The sequence below is a fragment of the Schistocerca gregaria genome, chromosome 5 (assembly GCF_023897955.1).
Source record: "Schistocerca gregaria isolate iqSchGreg1 chromosome 5, iqSchGreg1.2, whole genome shotgun sequence".
In the NCBI taxonomy this organism is placed as follows: Eukaryota; Metazoa; Arthropoda; class Insecta; order Orthoptera; family Acrididae; genus Schistocerca; species Schistocerca gregaria.
This window is the reverse complement of record NC_064924.1, coordinates 61,766,877-61,783,774: the sequence shown is the minus strand read 5'-3', so window position 1 is coordinate 61,783,774 and position 16,898 is coordinate 61,766,877. Positions and strand designations below refer to the sequence as shown.

The window sequence follows — 16,898 nt, the reverse complement described above, 5'->3', positions numbered from 1 at the left end:
CTACCACAGTTAACACGGCTTGTGAGCCCAAAAAATAACACGAACTGCTGAGAACCGGTTATTAGCAATGGGACAATGACCCCAGATACCTCTGGCCCGTCTTCCACTCACGCCACAGCATCGACCTGCACGGCTCGACTGGTGCTGTCAGGGGATTACTTGGAAGATGGAATGGCGCGCCGTGCTCTTTAGCGATGAAAGCAGATTATACCTGCATGCAAGTGATGTTCGTTTGCGAGTACGACGTAGACATGCCAAGCGCTGTCTCGTAAAGTGCATCCTTCCAAGAGACACTGGCCTCTCGCCAGGCTGGGATGCGAAAAATTAAAACTGCCAACACGATCTCTGCCCAACACGATCTCTGCCCAACACGATCTCTGCCCAACACGATCTCTGCCCAACACGATCTCTGCCCAACACGATCTCTGCCCAACACGATCTCTGCCCAACACGATCTCTGCCCAACACGATCTCTGCCCTTTCCCCAATAGGGCACACGTGGGTTCTAATGGGACGAGAGTGGCTTGTGCGACTCTTCAAAGAACAGCCCTTACAGAACTATGTTAACAAGGCGAGCAGGCGTGGCGTAATGTAGCCCAAGACTGAATTTGCCATCTGTGCGATCGACTGGATGCCAGTGAGCAGCTGTATTGCCACCCGTGGAGACTAAACGATTATTACGGGTGTTCCAGCATGGGTCGATACCTAGTGCCTCATAACTGCTTGTGCTATTGCTCTGTAAATGTAATCGCTGCATTCACTGTTCAAACAATATATCTTGAGTTTATTGAAAACCTCTCAAAGGGGGAACAAATTTTTTTCCGACAATGTGTTTGTGGGCAGTGTAACTTTTTTGTTTGCCCCAATGTGAAACCTTAAATTTTTCATTAGAAGAGGTCGCCGCTACCCCCCGTCCCCTTCCCCGTTTCGTGAACAATTGCCGCTAGTTGAAATGGTTTGTGGAGTGTATTTGCGTATTCTTTTTGTCAGTGTTCTCAGCAGGCGCCATTACGACACTATTGTTTCTCTCCACAGGGGACATCAGGGACCCGCAAGCAGCAACTACGTGAACGGTTCAGCGATGGCTGCTTCGCTTCAGCAGAGGAACTTCGGAAGTGCCATTTCGCGGGACTTGCCCTGGCACCAAAGATCGTAAGGCTCTTTCCTTTTACTCTTTGTTTTCACTGCTTTATCTGTTCTGTTACTAGTGCAGCCCATTCAGGGAGGCGGATGTTGAAGAGGGGCGTGAAAAATCTTTATATATTAAAGACCATTATTGTTACTTGTGAATATGACACATTCCTTGATTAGGGGTCCTTGTTAACCCTCTGCACAGGTCAGGTGGAAAACCAATTACGTGTTCTACTTCCTGTAGTGCAAGCGCGATGTAGCTTAGGTCTTACCTTCTAGCCCGTCACAGTACTGGAGGGGCGTATGCTCCATGGTACGTACCACCCGAATGGGATTCCACTCGACCTTGTTGTTAACGTCCTTTCAATCCACCACTACATACTCCTGTAGGATTGACAAGCAAATATCGAAGCAAGGATACAACGTGAGACGTTAAAAGGGACATGCCGAGTACAGCACTGCGATTATTAAATCAGTCTCAAGTTTGAGAACAGCTTTACCTTTTCGACCATATTTGCACCTCCAACAGCAACAAAGTACTTATTTTGAGGCTGGTATAGTGGTTTACCTTTTGTCGTAAGTTATTCGTTGCGACTTCGAAAACTTATTGAATGATGGATTTGGAGAGATTGCATACTGTTTATAGAGTTAGGTTGAGTGGTATATGTAAAAACGCTCTAATCTATTAAAATATTCTTAGTTTTCTTACGCGGACAACGAAAACGATTCGAAACGTTTACGTTGTCTACAACGAGTATGTCACTGAATGATGCACGACACCCAGTTATTTCGTAGCTCTGCTTCAGAAATAGGGCCAGCCAGAGTGGCCGTGCGGTTCTAGGCCCTACAGTCTGGAGCCGAGAGACCGCTACGGTCACAGGTTCGAATCCTGCCTCCGGCATCGATGTGTGTGATGTCCTTAGGTTAGTTAGGTTCAAGTAGTTCTAAGTTCTAGGGGACTGATGAACCACTTCCCCAGCGTGAACCATCGGAACAGGAAAGAAAACTATGTTTCAACGACACTGCTGTTTTCTTCTGCAGGTATTTCCTTGGGTCAGTTGCGAAATTAGTACAGGAGCAAGTCCTTGATAAAATTTCTTTAACGAGACGTTCATCACCTAAAGTTTTGGGTTGAGGAATGAAGTGCTCTGAAAAGACGTCCTTCTCGAATAGCTTCAGCCAAATCTATCTACTGTAGTAAAATTGGTTCCTTCACATGGGAGAACAAAGGTCATGGATCTGGAAGAACGGCAGTGTAACTGCCTATGCAACCATACAGTTAGGCTTTCCGAAGTTCTCTTATGAATGGTCCTCAATCATGAGCATGGCCCATTATTTTGTTGTTCTCGTTTATCCTGAACGGTGTTCGCTTTATGTTGATGGCACTATGAATTCCCAACATAACACTAAAACATTTTAAAACAAACTATAGAGCTGTGTCTTCCGCAGGTACATAACTCTGCAAGACATCGTCCAATGGGTGGCGGATGATAGTCTGTACTGTTACTACCCTTTTCCTTCGCATATCCCATCTGCATGTCAGAAGAGGAAGCTTTCTTTCGTGGTAGGGTGTGACCTCTACACATGAACTCGGTAGACTCTTGAATGCACAAGGCGGCCTTTCTTTCATCGACATAAGGTCGAAGCTTCCAGATTTAAACGCCTCGTGTATTTTCTTGGGGGCTATGCTGACCAGCGTGACTCCTCCTGTCAATCTTCCTAGTTCCTTTCTATTCTTTCTCCAGGCCACTTGTTAACGAACGAGAACCTTCAGTATTATTTGAGTTAAGCAGTTTCCTTTACATTTGTACTATGCCTTCCCAGAATTCTCCCATTCGTTTTCTGTACTACTGATTCCACGTTAATGTGATATTGCTTCGTTTAAACGACAAGTTCCTAAAGTTTAAAAGTTACTGCAGTCTAATACTGCTATGTTTCTCTTCCTCGTAAGAACTGGCATTTTCCTCCTATTAAGAGGAGCCGTAACTAAACAGTAAGTTGTACTGCATGGCTCTCTATTAATATGGTGAGTTTTAATTTGTTTCTTTCCGTTCCAATATGAGTGAGAATGGGAATTAGTGAGTGGGATTTTAACAGCCTTTGTTACGCTGTTTTTAAGTTTAATACTTTCCTAACCGTATTAGTCTCGCCATTATCGTAAGTGTACTAAAACCATCCCACTGAACATCCTAAACACCACGGGTTCGTATTTTCCACTCTACCTACTGTTGCGTATCCTTATCTTGTATGATGCTATTTTGTAAGCTACGTGAGTTAACAGGTCCAGAATTAGAAAAGATTGATATGGCATTGCATTTAGCAGGACTTTCTGCCCTAACATACGGGCTACCTGTCTGAAGTGTAGTCAGATGGGTACTTTCAATCGTTTACTAATAAGAAATTATTCATTTTTGCGAAAGGAACCATAATCATACTTAAATTTAAAATTTTATAATTTGTCGTTTCTTATGACATCCAAGTACTCAGTCTTCTTAACTGATCAGTTTTTTCCTAATATAATTCGGCTTGATCGGTATGAAGAAAACCATAGCACGCAGACATAAGAATAGCACTGGCTGGTATATTTATATATCCTCATGGTACACCTTGCACCACTTCCTTGCGCTTACATCTCTAGCTTGGAATGGGCTTTCGTTGTGCTAAAAAACCTAACAGAAGCTGGACAGGCAGGAGTTGTATATTTCTGGCAGGACACGACCGTTAAAAAGCCCGACATGTCAGACTAAATTCATTCGCCTGGCAACCGTAAGACCACAGTATCGTCAGCGTACAAGATAAGTTTTGCTGAATTTGAAATTGGGAACAGTATGCATTCAAACTCTGTAGGCATCAGTTCACTTCGCCTCAACTACTTAAAAACCGTAGCTGTTCGCGTACTACCCACTGGTTACCTGGACCACATGTGATGAAACGAATGTATTAACACCGTTAGTAAAAACTGACATGAAGTCAGCGATAACGACAACTATGCCATTATAGATTGATTCCTAAGGCGACACAGATTTGCTTAACCTCCGCTTGCAACGCGATATGTCGAATACCTTATCTAGAAGATACGGTTGCTGGTTCTGTTAACGAATGGTAGCCGCGTCAACGCACGCCTGAAGTTAGACGCTAAGATATCCCCCGTACTGACAATGAAGGTGGACGCAAGCAATACAGCGCTCAATCACAGATGGAATCGGTTGGCATTTATCATAAATAATCAATACTATTAGCCGTTATTTCCCTGATTTGTCAGATCGATAAATAAATAAATAAATAAATAAATACTCTAAGTCCGTTTCAGTGACGAAGGAATATTTGCAGACGGTGGATTCAAGCCGAAGTAAAATTTCTCCGCTACAGTATAGAATAAGCAATGAAATTAGCATTTGTTGCAACAGAACTGCAAAAATTTGGTGAGTGTTTCATGAGTATCAGTACTAACAGTGTCAAGAAAGCCTCAAAGTACTGATGAAAGTTGATCTTCGACTGAGGTAGCAATGGAAGCAGAGATCAAATAAGCGTAGAGACTGACTTCTATCTACGATCTATGACTGGCGGTGTTGATTGAGAAAGAATCTAAAAGTGTTTCAGAAAAGAGCAGTACCAACTACTACAGTAATTCCTCACTTTTTAGTTTAATGAAACACGTTCAAAAACATACAATATTATTAGCTTCAATGTTGAAATACAATCGTCATTTTACAAGTAGGGTTGCTAATTTTTTTCCAATTTGAACTTTAGATTACTATTTCAGATGGTTCATTATCAATATTATCAAAGCTTTTATAAATACCACATAAGTCTCTGTAAAAGTCGCTTCGTTTTGCAATCATTGGTGTGTATAAAAACATTGCAAGCGCTTGTAGAAGTCTGTTCAAAGGAACTTCTTCCTAACTTTGATAAATTAAAGCAGCCTGTATCGTCTAACAAAGTAGCCAGACAAGAGCGTAGTGTATCATCCATCCTCTTCAGCACATAGCTGGACGTTGCAATATGAGAATATTCCGATGATGGACCTCCGTGCAACACTTCTGCTGAAAAAGGTAATATTTTTTTTTTTTTTGTGGAGGTAAGCCTCATATATCAACAGGAAAATATAAAGCCATGGGTTTTAAGGGGAAAGACCCTAAAGGATCAAACACGGTTTTGATAATTAAATATTTGAACGGTTTAAATATTTAAATTAAAACGTGACAACTCATAAGAATACGACACGCTGAGGTGTCATAAGTCACGGTATGCCTGCTAATATAGTGTCTCACTCACTTTTGCCCGGCACAGTGGCAGAGACTCCGTCTCATTGTCTCAACAAATCTCTGGAAATCCCCTGCAGAAATATTGAACCATGCTGCCTCCATAGCCGCCCGTAATTGCGGAAGTGGTGACAGTGCAAGATTCTGTGCACGAAGTGACCACTCTGTTATATCCCACATATGTTCGATGGAATTCACGTCGCTCGAAATGCCCAGAATGTTCTTCAAACCCTGTAACGTGGCGTTTTGTCATCTCTAAAGTTTCCGCCGTTGTTAGGGAACATGAAGTCCATGAATGGTTGCAGATCAAGGTAGCCGAACATAACCATTTCCAGTCAAATATCGGTTCAGTTGGACCAGAGGAGCCAGTCCATTCTGTGTAAGCACAGCTGGCACCCTTATGGAGCCAGCACTAGCTGGCACAGTACGTTGTTGACATCTTGGGGTCAATGGCTTCGTGGGGTCAGGGTCTCTCTCGAACCCCACCGTCCGCTCTTACCAGGTGAAACGGGGACTCACCAGGGCATGGTCCAATCGATATTGTCGCCAGTCCAGTAGATGCTCAGCAAGCGAGGTGCTTTCAGCAAAGGCACTCGCATCAGTCTTCTGCTGCCATAGCCCATTGACTCTTTATTTCGACGTACTGTCCAAACGGATACGTTTGTCATGACTCACATAGACTTCTGCTGCTATTTCACGCAGTGTTGCTTGTCTGTTAACACTGACAAATGAACGCAAACGCTGCTGCTCTGGGTCATTAATTGAAGACTGTGCGCCATTGCGTTGTCAGTGGTGAGAGGTAATGCCTGAAATTTGGTATTCTGGGTACACTATTGACACTGTGAGTCTCAAAATATTGAATTCGCTAACGATTTCAGAAATGGAATGTCCCATGCGTCTAGCTCCAGCTGGCATTCCGCGTTCAATGTCTCTGAATTCCTACCATGTGGCCATAACCACGTCCCTTCAATCACGTGAGCACAAATGACAGCTCCGCCTATGCAGTGCCCTTTCATATCTTGCGTATGCGATACTTCTGTGTCTGTATGTGTGCATTTCGCTCTACCAAAAATTTTGTCACCCCAGTGCACAAAGACAGTAGGCAAATTTACAGATTTGTGTAGCTCAATAGGCGCTTGAAAAAAATGTGGGAACAGACGCGATTGATGTTCCACAAGAGCATGGCTGTTACTACTTTGTGTGGAAGTGATTCAAGGGCCACATACAAAAAAAAGAGGCAACAGAAATTACAGTTCTCAGACCACTAAAACGATGTAGCGGACTCTGCGTAATTAAAATGATTACATGAACTGAACATCTACTAATCAGAAAATAAAATCGATGATAACAAAAATGGAATGGCCACATTAACTGGCCTAATAGTTAAAGATTGCCTCTGTCACAAAATCCGGTGCTGAAGGGGCAAGAGGTCAAGAGAGGAAGAGATGAGCATAGCAACGGGAAATCGCTGTGACACTTCTATGAGTAGTAGGGGACAACTATTTTAGGTCGGTGCCAAACCTTGTTAGGGATGTTGGCTTGACATGCAATGGTGCCCATTGGTAGAGGTGCGCTACAGTAGCGGGCAGAGACGCGGGCGTCCGACAGTGCTAGGGCAGCTGGCTCCTGTGGGCTCGGAAGAGATGCGGTGGCCGCGTGTGTGTGAGGGATGGGACTGTGGGTCGCCTCCCCCCCCCCCCCCCCCCCCCCCCGACCAGCCCAGCAGCAGAGCCCTTGACCCACATAGCTGACGCCGCGCCACAGGGGTGAACACGCGCTGCCAACCGCCGGAAGTGCCCACGCGTAGCTTTCTCTTTCACACAGCCACTTCCGACCACAGCCGTCACACATTTTCGTTTAACTTGTTTAGCCTGTTACAATGACAACGAACAGAACGTCGAAGGTACAGGATAATACTTAACATTTACGCATCGTGAATTTGGCAAGTACGAACCTCCGTGAATATACGTAACTACACATCAACATATCGCCAACGTTAATGGATATGCGATGGTGGCTGGATAAGTCTGGTAACTAAGCAAAAAAGTTTCGTAGAAAACTCGGTTCTCAGCAGTCTCCTTTGAGGGATATGCACTTATTCCAGCGTTTCTCCAGCTTTTTCATTCCATCAGAAAAATAGGCTCTGTCAAACTCTGCAAAAATACACGCTGACTGCAACCATCACTTCCTCATTTGGTGAAAATTTCTTCTCAGCCAGCCAGTGTTTCAACTTAGGAACAGGAAGAAATCAGCTGGGGCCAAGTCGGGTGGGTAGAGTGCATGAAGAACCAATTCAGAGTCCAAAGCCATGCATTTTAGACAGTGTTATCGTTGATGAGAAGGATGGTGCACTATCAAGGTAAAAGAGCACTTTCTAACCTGCCAGCCTTGTTCTTTTTTCAGCCACCCCAAGTTTCAAACTGTCAAAAGTGAATCATAATGGATCCAGTTATGGCTCTGCCTTTTTTCAACTAATCTACGAAGATTATTTCTTGGGAATCCCAAAACACATTGGCCATCACCTGACAAAATGGTATTCTTTGGTGCAATTTCACCAGCCTATGTCCATTGTTTTGATTGTCGTTTCGACTCTGGTGTGTAATAGCATAAGGTGACAAATCTTCTGGAAAACCTGGAATTATTTGGAAATGACATTCTAGCCTGGATGAATCAGGGAAATCGCAGGGAATTTCATGAGTTTCATAAAATCTCAGGGAATTCAGAGTTTTTTAGCGTATCGTTGAAATTGAATTCTGTGTATAACAAACTCTGAAATACTTAATATTTCAAAGTATATTAATCATACGAATATTATTAGATATAAATTATCGATGTTTAGAAACTTAGGCTAAACTACTGTTTATGGTTCGCATACAGCTCAACTGAGGGGGGAAAAAATATAATTATTGTGGTATGCTCTCCCAACCCCCAATTCGCTCTCCATTAATTCATCAGGAGCTTCTCGACACACATTCCTCCTCACAATTGGAATAATCAGATATTTTTCCGCCGAGTTTCAGTAGCCGTCCTGCGATGGGTCCAGATTTCATAAACAGTCAGAAGTCGGCTTCCGGATTTCGAGTAAACATAGCTAGACACTGTGCTGAAATGATCTGCCAGATGTGCATTTCGTAGACTGTGAGCAATCGCAGTACCCTCCTCGCACAGAGCTGCTTCATAGCCAGTTCTCCATATTATGCACTCGCTCCGTTGAGATGTCTACAATCTCAGGAAAATCTCTAACATTTATTTGACGGTCTTGTATTAAAATATCACGGATTTTGTCAGTGATTTTCTTTGTGCTGACCTGAATTGAACGGCTGGAGAGCGCTTAGTCTTCGGTTCTCGTCCGACCACGTTTAAATTCATTAATTCAAAAGTAATTTGTCTTCAATGACAGTGCAGAGTCCGCGTCAACACCCCCTCCCCCCCCCCCCCTCCCCCCAGGTCTGTTTCCATTTTTGCAGCAGTCAACCTTTCAACTGAAAATATTTAATAACCACACGAAACTCGGAGCCATAAATATGTAGTTAACTAATAAGCTGAAGGGTGCGTCATAGTGTGGCGGTCATGAAAAGACTCTAGAGTCGCCGCAAAGCATTCGTGTCAGCCAGATACAGGCAGCGCCACAACTCGTTCCTACGACACAAGAGCGCTAGGTGGTGGTGGTCTTGTCAGACCAAGTGTCATTACAGGAAACATTAATACGCAACTCTGAACATGAAAAACTGGAAACATAAGAGCATTGTTTTTACCAATTGTTTGCAGGACCATTACTTGAACACGAAACCTCGCCTTCCGGCGGCGATCTCTTACTGGCCGAGCTATTCACGCGCGACTCCTTTTTTTGAAGTGGGATGGTAGGGAGGCTCTGCTAGAAGTGAAGCTACGACTGTGCGTGGAGCCATGCCTGGATAGTTCAGACGGCAGAAGTAGTGTGGCAGAAAAACAATGTTTGGAGTTAGTGTCAGGCTCTGGGAAAAAGTTCTAATGTGACGCAGTTGCAGAACAGCGTACAGTTTGCTTTGTTTCTCGATAATTGTTAGTAAAGACTTTATTAAAATTGAGGCACAGTGTTGCTCAAACTACTAAAACAATGGTTTCACATCACCTCATATAAGCGAACGTATGGGGCCTATGTTTCGAGGGTAACAAGAAGTGAAACATAGCTTATATTTCTCTTAGTCTTTTGACTGGTTTCATGCGGCCAGCCACGAATTCCTCTTCTGCTCCAACCTCTTCATCTCAGTGCTGCACTTGCAACCAACGTCATCAATTATTTGCCGGATATATCCAAATATCTGTTTCCCTCTACAGCGTTTACCCATGACAGCTCCATCTGGTACCAAGGAAGCAATCTCGTGATCTAACAGATGTCCTACCATCCTGTCGCTTCTTCTTGCCAGAGTTTTCCGTATACAGTATTCCTTTCCTTGCCGGTTCTGCGGAGATCCTGTTCATTCCTTTCAGTCCACCTAATTTTCAACATTCTTCTGTAGCACCACAATTCATATGCTTGATTTCTTCTGTTCAGTTTTCCCCACAAATTTTTTCCTCAAATTAAGGCCTGTATTTGATACTAGCAGACTTCTCTTGGCCAGAAATACTATTTTTGCCTCCGCCGTTCTGCTTCTTATATCTTTCTTGTTCCGTCCGTCGTGGGTTATTTTGCTGCCTACGTAGCACACCACCTTAACTTCATATGCTTTGTGATCGCCAGTCCTGATAAGTTTGTAAATGTTCTCATTCCGCGACGTCTTACTACTTTCGTCTCATTAGACTGTACATTCTATCTGGCAAATCTTGTAGTTCGTCTTCACTTCCATTGAGAATACTGTTGTCCTCAATGGAAGTGAAGAATCAAGCAGAAAAGTGTCAACAGCTGATGTAAACATGGATATCCCTTAATCTTCAGTTTTAATTGCATGTTGAGTCTCTTATTTCCGTCATTGCCTTTTCGATATACAAGTTTAACAATAGGGGCGAATGACTGCATCCCCACCATTCACCCTTATTAATCCGAGCACTTCCTTCTTGGTCTTCCAGTTGTGTTGACTGGATTACCTGTTTTCCAGGCGCCATATTTAACTGGGCTAGCAAATCCGCTTCAGACCTTAACATGTAAACAAGACATCTAAAAACTATTTGCGAAATTTAGATGCGTCGCATGCCCACTCGGTGAATGGAAGCTTTCACGGCGTTTCCTGCAGAGCTGCGGTGAACACCTTCGAAGGTGCTCCTGGCGACGCTGATTATTACAGACTAACGAGTCTGAGCAGAGAGAATCTTTGCCTGAGATAAAGCTTAGCTATCGATTGCCACCTGTCGAACATAAACATCGATTCAGAAAAGCCACCGTCCAATCAGGCCGAGAGGTAACCTGAGTTCTGCTGCCAAATAACAGTAAGGAAAAGGACAACAATAAAACAGAGCGAAAGAACACAGTTTCTCTCACTTTTACCAAAAATGTCGGCAAGATTTTACAGAAAGATGACGTAAGGTCGGTTGCTAGACCAGCTAAGAAAATATGTCAAGCATTCTGATCTTCTCTGTCAGCAAATGGGGTATATGATGATGTGTACCTGTGGAAACGTCTACATTGGAACTACGAAGACAATAGCTAACAAAATACTGAAAAAACAAAAGTCTTTACCGACTAGTGCAAACAGGAAAATTTGCTGAAGCAGAGCATGCGCTTCAATCAGGAAATGAAGTGTGAAGTTTTCCGAAGCTAAAATTTTATCTGCTATAACAAACTGTTATCCACGGCTATGTAGAGGAGTCATGGCAATACAAGCACAGTGATAACTTTAGGAGCAAGGAGGCAGCAGTGAATCTCTATTAGACGTGGACAGTGGCTCTGTAGAATCGAAACACAAATTTTCATCCTTGAAAAGAGACAGTCTCTGACCAAGTTTATCTCTGCTCATGACGTGTAAACTCGCCACGCTCATTTTAGGCAGTAGTTATGATGCTTTCAGACTCGTGTACACCTCTGAAGATGTCCACCGCAACTCAGGAAGAAACGCGTACCTCGGCCATACAGCCCAGATGACTCAACAGCTACCGAGCGAGGTGGCGCAGTGGTTAGACACTGGACTCGCATTCGGGAGGACGACGGTTCAATCCCACGTCCGGCCATCCTGATTTAGGTTTTCCGTAATTTCCCTAAATCGCTCCAGGCCAATGCCGGGATGGTTCCTTTCAAAGGGCACGGCCGACTTCCTTCCCTGCCCTTCCCTAATCCGATGAGACCGATGACCTCGCTGACTGGTCTCCTTCCCCAAAACCAACCAACCAACCAACCAACCAACCAACAAACTAATTCAACAGCTACTGTAACATCTAACGTGAACCGGCATTTTTGGGACTGCTGAGAAAACTGTCGCAATGAATACGCACGTTGAGGTTAAATGTCAGTGATGTGATAGCATCAGAGGTAAGGAAGAAAGCTGTCAGGAAGTGGATTCACGACGAAGTTGTGCATTTAGTTCGTTCGTCCGCGAAAAGTTCAGCGTTACTGAATGTACAGTTACTGAAGTATAGGAACCAAGATTAGAAAGATTGTTGGTAGAAACGAAGCGATTCTCACCTCACCCAACCCTCCCCCCTTTGGTGAGATGTCGCGATATTTAGCTGTGCGCCCTCTTACCCACCACCCCCACCCCCGCCCCACCATCATCAATCATGCAACATTCTTCAAAATGTCCTACGTGAGATTGGGAGAGACTCGGCTCGAATCCCTGCCCCGTCCCCACACCACCCCATGCGTCTCACGTTATCAATGGACGCCCCCAAATGGCTACATGTTTTAGCACCTCCACAGAAGAAATTTACGGAAAAATTAACAATTGAAGGAATCGGGTGAAGCAGTTCTACAACAGATTAATTACTGTAACGAAACATGTGAAGTTGTATTGAAAAGTAGTAGTTTCGCAACTCTGAAAATTGCCGTTTAACTTAAAGTAATACAGCTGTATCTAAGATTTCATGGTATTTGATTGTATTACTATACCGGGTGTTGAATTGCTGAGTGTTCCTTGAGTGAATTAAAGTAAAATCCTTCTAATTTATGTCCGGAAATGCTTCATTTATAGGATATCACTCATATTTGGCTTTTCGACGAGTGCCGGTATCAATATGATATCTGGCGTAATGCTATTTCATACAAACGCCAACTAAAAAAAAAAAATCCACCCCAACTGTAGATTCGATTCTGAATTAATTTCAACTATGTTGATGCTCTACAAAATTACTGAGGATAACTTTCTGCTTTGTACTGATTATGCACTCTGAGGAAGAATATAACGACGCACCAAGAAGAAATTACCCGAATTTGACGAAATCGGAAGATCTGTCGTACATGTACAGACAGAGAAATGATGATTTCAGAGAAATTGGAGAGGCTTCACAAACTGGGCAAGTCAATAAGCGAGTTGTTCCACCTCTGGCCCATACGCAATCGGTTATCCGACATGGCGTTGATAGTTGTTGGATGGCCTTCTGAGGGATATCGTGCCAGATACTGCCCAAATGGTGCTTTGGATCGTCAAACACCCTAGATGGTTGGAGGTCTGTGCCCATAACGTTCTCAGGTGTGGAGGGATCCGGCGACCTTGATGGCCTAGATGGGAGCTGAGAAGCACGAAAACAAGTGGTAGAAACTCTCGCTGTACGTGGCATTGTTTTTGCTGGAATAAAAGTGCAGGAAACACTTCGAATAAAGGGCAAGTAGAATATCGTAGACTTAGAGCTGTGCTGTAAGGGTACTGCGGATGACAGCCACAGGGTCCGGCTATGAAAAGAAATGGCACCCGAAACCACGGCTCCTGGTGTCGGGCCGTATGGCCGTTGACAGTTAGTTGATATCCCACCTCTGTCCGGGGCGTCTCCAGGTAAGTCTTCGGCTTGGAATGTCGTCGACTGGAGTAGAACTGTATTCAGTGAAGAGTCCCTCTTCGGACTGAGACGAATCTTGAGAGGTCCTGAACAGGGGGTGGTGGAATACCTAGCTGACTGTCGCCGGCCATACGGCTCGTGAGACAGGAGTTATAGTCTGGGGAGCCATTTCATTTCGTAATTGGATCCCTTTGGTTGTCATCCACGACACCCTCACAGCACACCGGTACTTACACGATATTCTACGTCCCGTTATATTGCCTTCGTGGCAAGTGACAGGCCATCTCGGGCTTCGATTTCAGCTTTACCTCGCCCAGCAGGATCACCTGATCTCTCCCCAACTGGGAACGTTTGGAGCGTTATGAGCAGGGCCCTCCAACCATCATGGGGTTTTGACGACCCAACGCCCCGATTGTGCAGAGTTTGGCACGATACCCCCAACAACGTTCTGTCAATGCGGAACCGAATAACTGTTTGCAGTATTACCAGAGGTGGACCAACGCGCTCTTGACTTGCTCAGTTTGTGAAGCTCTTCCAAATGAAGAAATCATGCAATTTTTCTGAAATTGTAATCATTTGTTTGTCTGTAAAAGTGCATTACATCTGCCGATTTCCATCCCGTTCGAATAATTTCGTCGATGTGTATCTTTTTCTTGGTGCAGTTTCCAACAAACTGAAAAATGTGCCAGTAATTTATTACGCTGAATTATTAATTTTACTACGGCATCGTGCATTTAGTCTCTTAATAGAGATACCAGTATGTTAATACTAAGTTTTTTGAGCTGTTTAATGAAATCCACTCTTATCCGACACAAACGCTATCGTTTGCGTTTTTTTTTCTTCGCCACCAAAAGTATTAAAAATCTGCCCTTCCATCGCAATCTGCCCTTCCATCGCAATCTGCCCTTCCATGCACAGAACTAAGATTGAAAATAATCTCACGAAGAGATGCCTCAACGCTCTCGCTCTGTGTAAACGCTTCAGACACGTCCTTGCAAGAATGTCTGTTATAGAAAGTACCCTCGCGTCAATCCCGGGTCTTAGTGTGTCCCATTCTTCAGCGGTCATCATAAGTGCGAGGGTGACTTACACGGCGGCGCACTGAAAGCTTTAGCTGGCTCCAATCGTGTTCGGTCGAGTGGAAATCAGCAGATACCCCAGGCCACTGCATGCGGTTGATTGCTACATCGTGGGAGCGGAAGCTTTGCATCAGGTGCGAGAAGTGTGTTCGTACGTTGTCATCTTTGGGACAATCCTATCACCGAAATGCTGACTCTCTGACTGGGCAGTATCTTGTCTAAATACTGCGCAGATCTTAATTTAACTCTAAGTAACGATCAAAGCCGGCGAGGTGCCTGACAGTCATACTAGATTACGGTCCGAAACAGGACATGCACATCTTCCTCCTCAACGGCTTTTGTAACGGTGCAAAAAAAGAGAGATGAAATGGTAAGAACACACAAGATCAGTAGAATGTGGGGCGAGTGGTAGATTTAGGTATATTGGGAGAATTCTAGGAAAGTGTAGCTCATGTACATAGGAGACGGTATATAGTACACTTGTGACCCATTCTTAAATACTGCTAGTGTGTTCGGAATCGCACCAGGTCCGGACTCGCGTTCGGGAGGACGACGGTTCAATCCCGCGTCCGGCCATTCTGATTTAGGTTTTCCGTGATTTCCCTAAATCGCTCAAGACAAATGCCGGGATGGTTCCTTTGAAAGGGCACGGCCGACTTCCTTTCTCATCCTTACCTAATCCAATGAGACCGATGACCTCGCTGTTCGGTCTCTTTCCCCCAAACAACCCAACCCCACACCTGGTCGGATTAGAAGAAGACAGCGAAGCAATTAAGAGATGTGTTTCGAGACATGTCACCTGTAGGTTAGATCAGCATGCGACTACTCCGGGAATACTCCTTGAAATCAAATGGGAATCTCTGGAAGGAAGCCGCCTTAACCCGGAAATAATGTTGAGAAGTGGATTTGCATTCGTGGTAGTGTGTAGGACGTTTTTACTACTATTAACATACTTCACTCGGAAGTATATCGAAGACAAGATAAAAGAAATTAGTGCTGCTATGGAGGCATACATATAGTATAAAATTTACATTTGTTGTGGGAGGGGGGGGGGGGGGAGAATCTGGTTTTGCAATTTGTAAAATTGGAAGCAAAGATCTCTTGATGTGAAATAGTTTATTTCACGACCAGTAGATTTTCAGATCTATAGTGCACCGATAAAAGAACGTTATGATCGTACAACACTTACACACAAGGAACCATGTTATCTGAATAATAAAAGTTCCATGCTCCTCAGAAATATAAGTACATGTAAGTCTCGTCGCCATACGAGTTCTGAGAACATGCTTCAAATACGTTAACACGGCTGTTCGTCAAATACATAAAACATGCTAAATAAGATATCCTTGTCACCAATAAAGCGCACAGGGGCAAAAACAGGTACGTCAGTTAAGATTATGCTTGGGCGGCGACGATGTGTACACGATTATTTAGAAAGTTCTCTAAACCAACTACTTAAAAGAATTTTTTAATAACAGGGTTACTTAACGAAACTATGGACAGGAATGTCGTTTTCAACTGGACCGTAAACACTGACGCAGCTCACACCACAAAACACCTACATAATCAGGAATAGGGTCGAGTAGATTACAGGTATCCATGATTACGGTATGTAAACACCATATACATGATGGTTGATTAATATCTAGAGCAAGAAAGTTTATTACTTTGTTACAGAAGGTCAGTAGATGGAAGAATATAAACATGGCTCGTTATTTATGAATCCAGTCTTACATACTTTTGTTAGTTCGCACTTCATAACTTGTTACGTTACGTGCCTATGTTGTATCAAAGGCTGTGCTCAGTACCAAGCCACGATTATATGCTTCCATTTAATGACTGTATATTAGGAAACGTAATAATATATTGCTCTAGGTATGAATTTACCATAATTTACACATTATCTAGATAAATAATTATCGATACCTGTAATCTGTTCCATCCTATACCAGGTTAAGTAGTTCTGTGTACCGCGTCAGTCCTTCTCGTTCAGTTGTAAATACGTTCCCGTCTAAAGTTCTGTTGCGTAACACGGTTTATTAAAAAAAAAAGTAAATAGTTGATTTGTACAGTCTTTCAAATATTAGTGCACACAACGTTACCTTAGTGCGGTGGCGCCGCGTGGCGACAAAGCTTTTAACCACTTAACATGGGGTCTAAAGAGCCCAGTCTTGCTGATTTATCTTCGACGCATCATCCTTACTGATGATGTACCTGTTTTTGCAACTGTACTACTTCCTCGTGCTATGGATATATTATTCAGCAAGTTTTATGTATTTGACAAACCAGCTATATTATTGTATTTGGAGCATGTTCTGGGTATCTTGACGAGAGTTACGTGTAGTTATATTCGTATTTCTGAAAGGCATATTCTGTCTATTACTCCGATGATGCTTTCTCATTTATATTAGTTGTTCGATCATGCAGATTACGACACTCACATTTTTACCCGAACGTTGTAGATCTGAGAATCTGAAGTTGACAGCTAGTTACTGCCGAAACTAGTCATGTAATATTTCGCATCAAG

At 43.5% G+C, this 16,898-nt stretch overlaps 1 protein-coding gene across 1 annotated transcript in view; it reads left to right on the top strand.

The window, feature by feature from the left end:
• Positions 1-16,898, top strand: part of LOC126272622 (E3 ubiquitin-protein ligase TRIM71) — a 299,315-nt gene that overhangs the window by 234,482 nt on the left and 47,935 nt on the right. Inside the window, exon 5 of the mRNA XM_049975581.1 lies at positions 1,036-1,152. Coding sequence (XP_049831538.1) covers positions 1,036-1,152 — 117 coding nt within the window. The remainder of the gene's footprint in view (positions 1-1,035; positions 1,153-16,898) is intronic.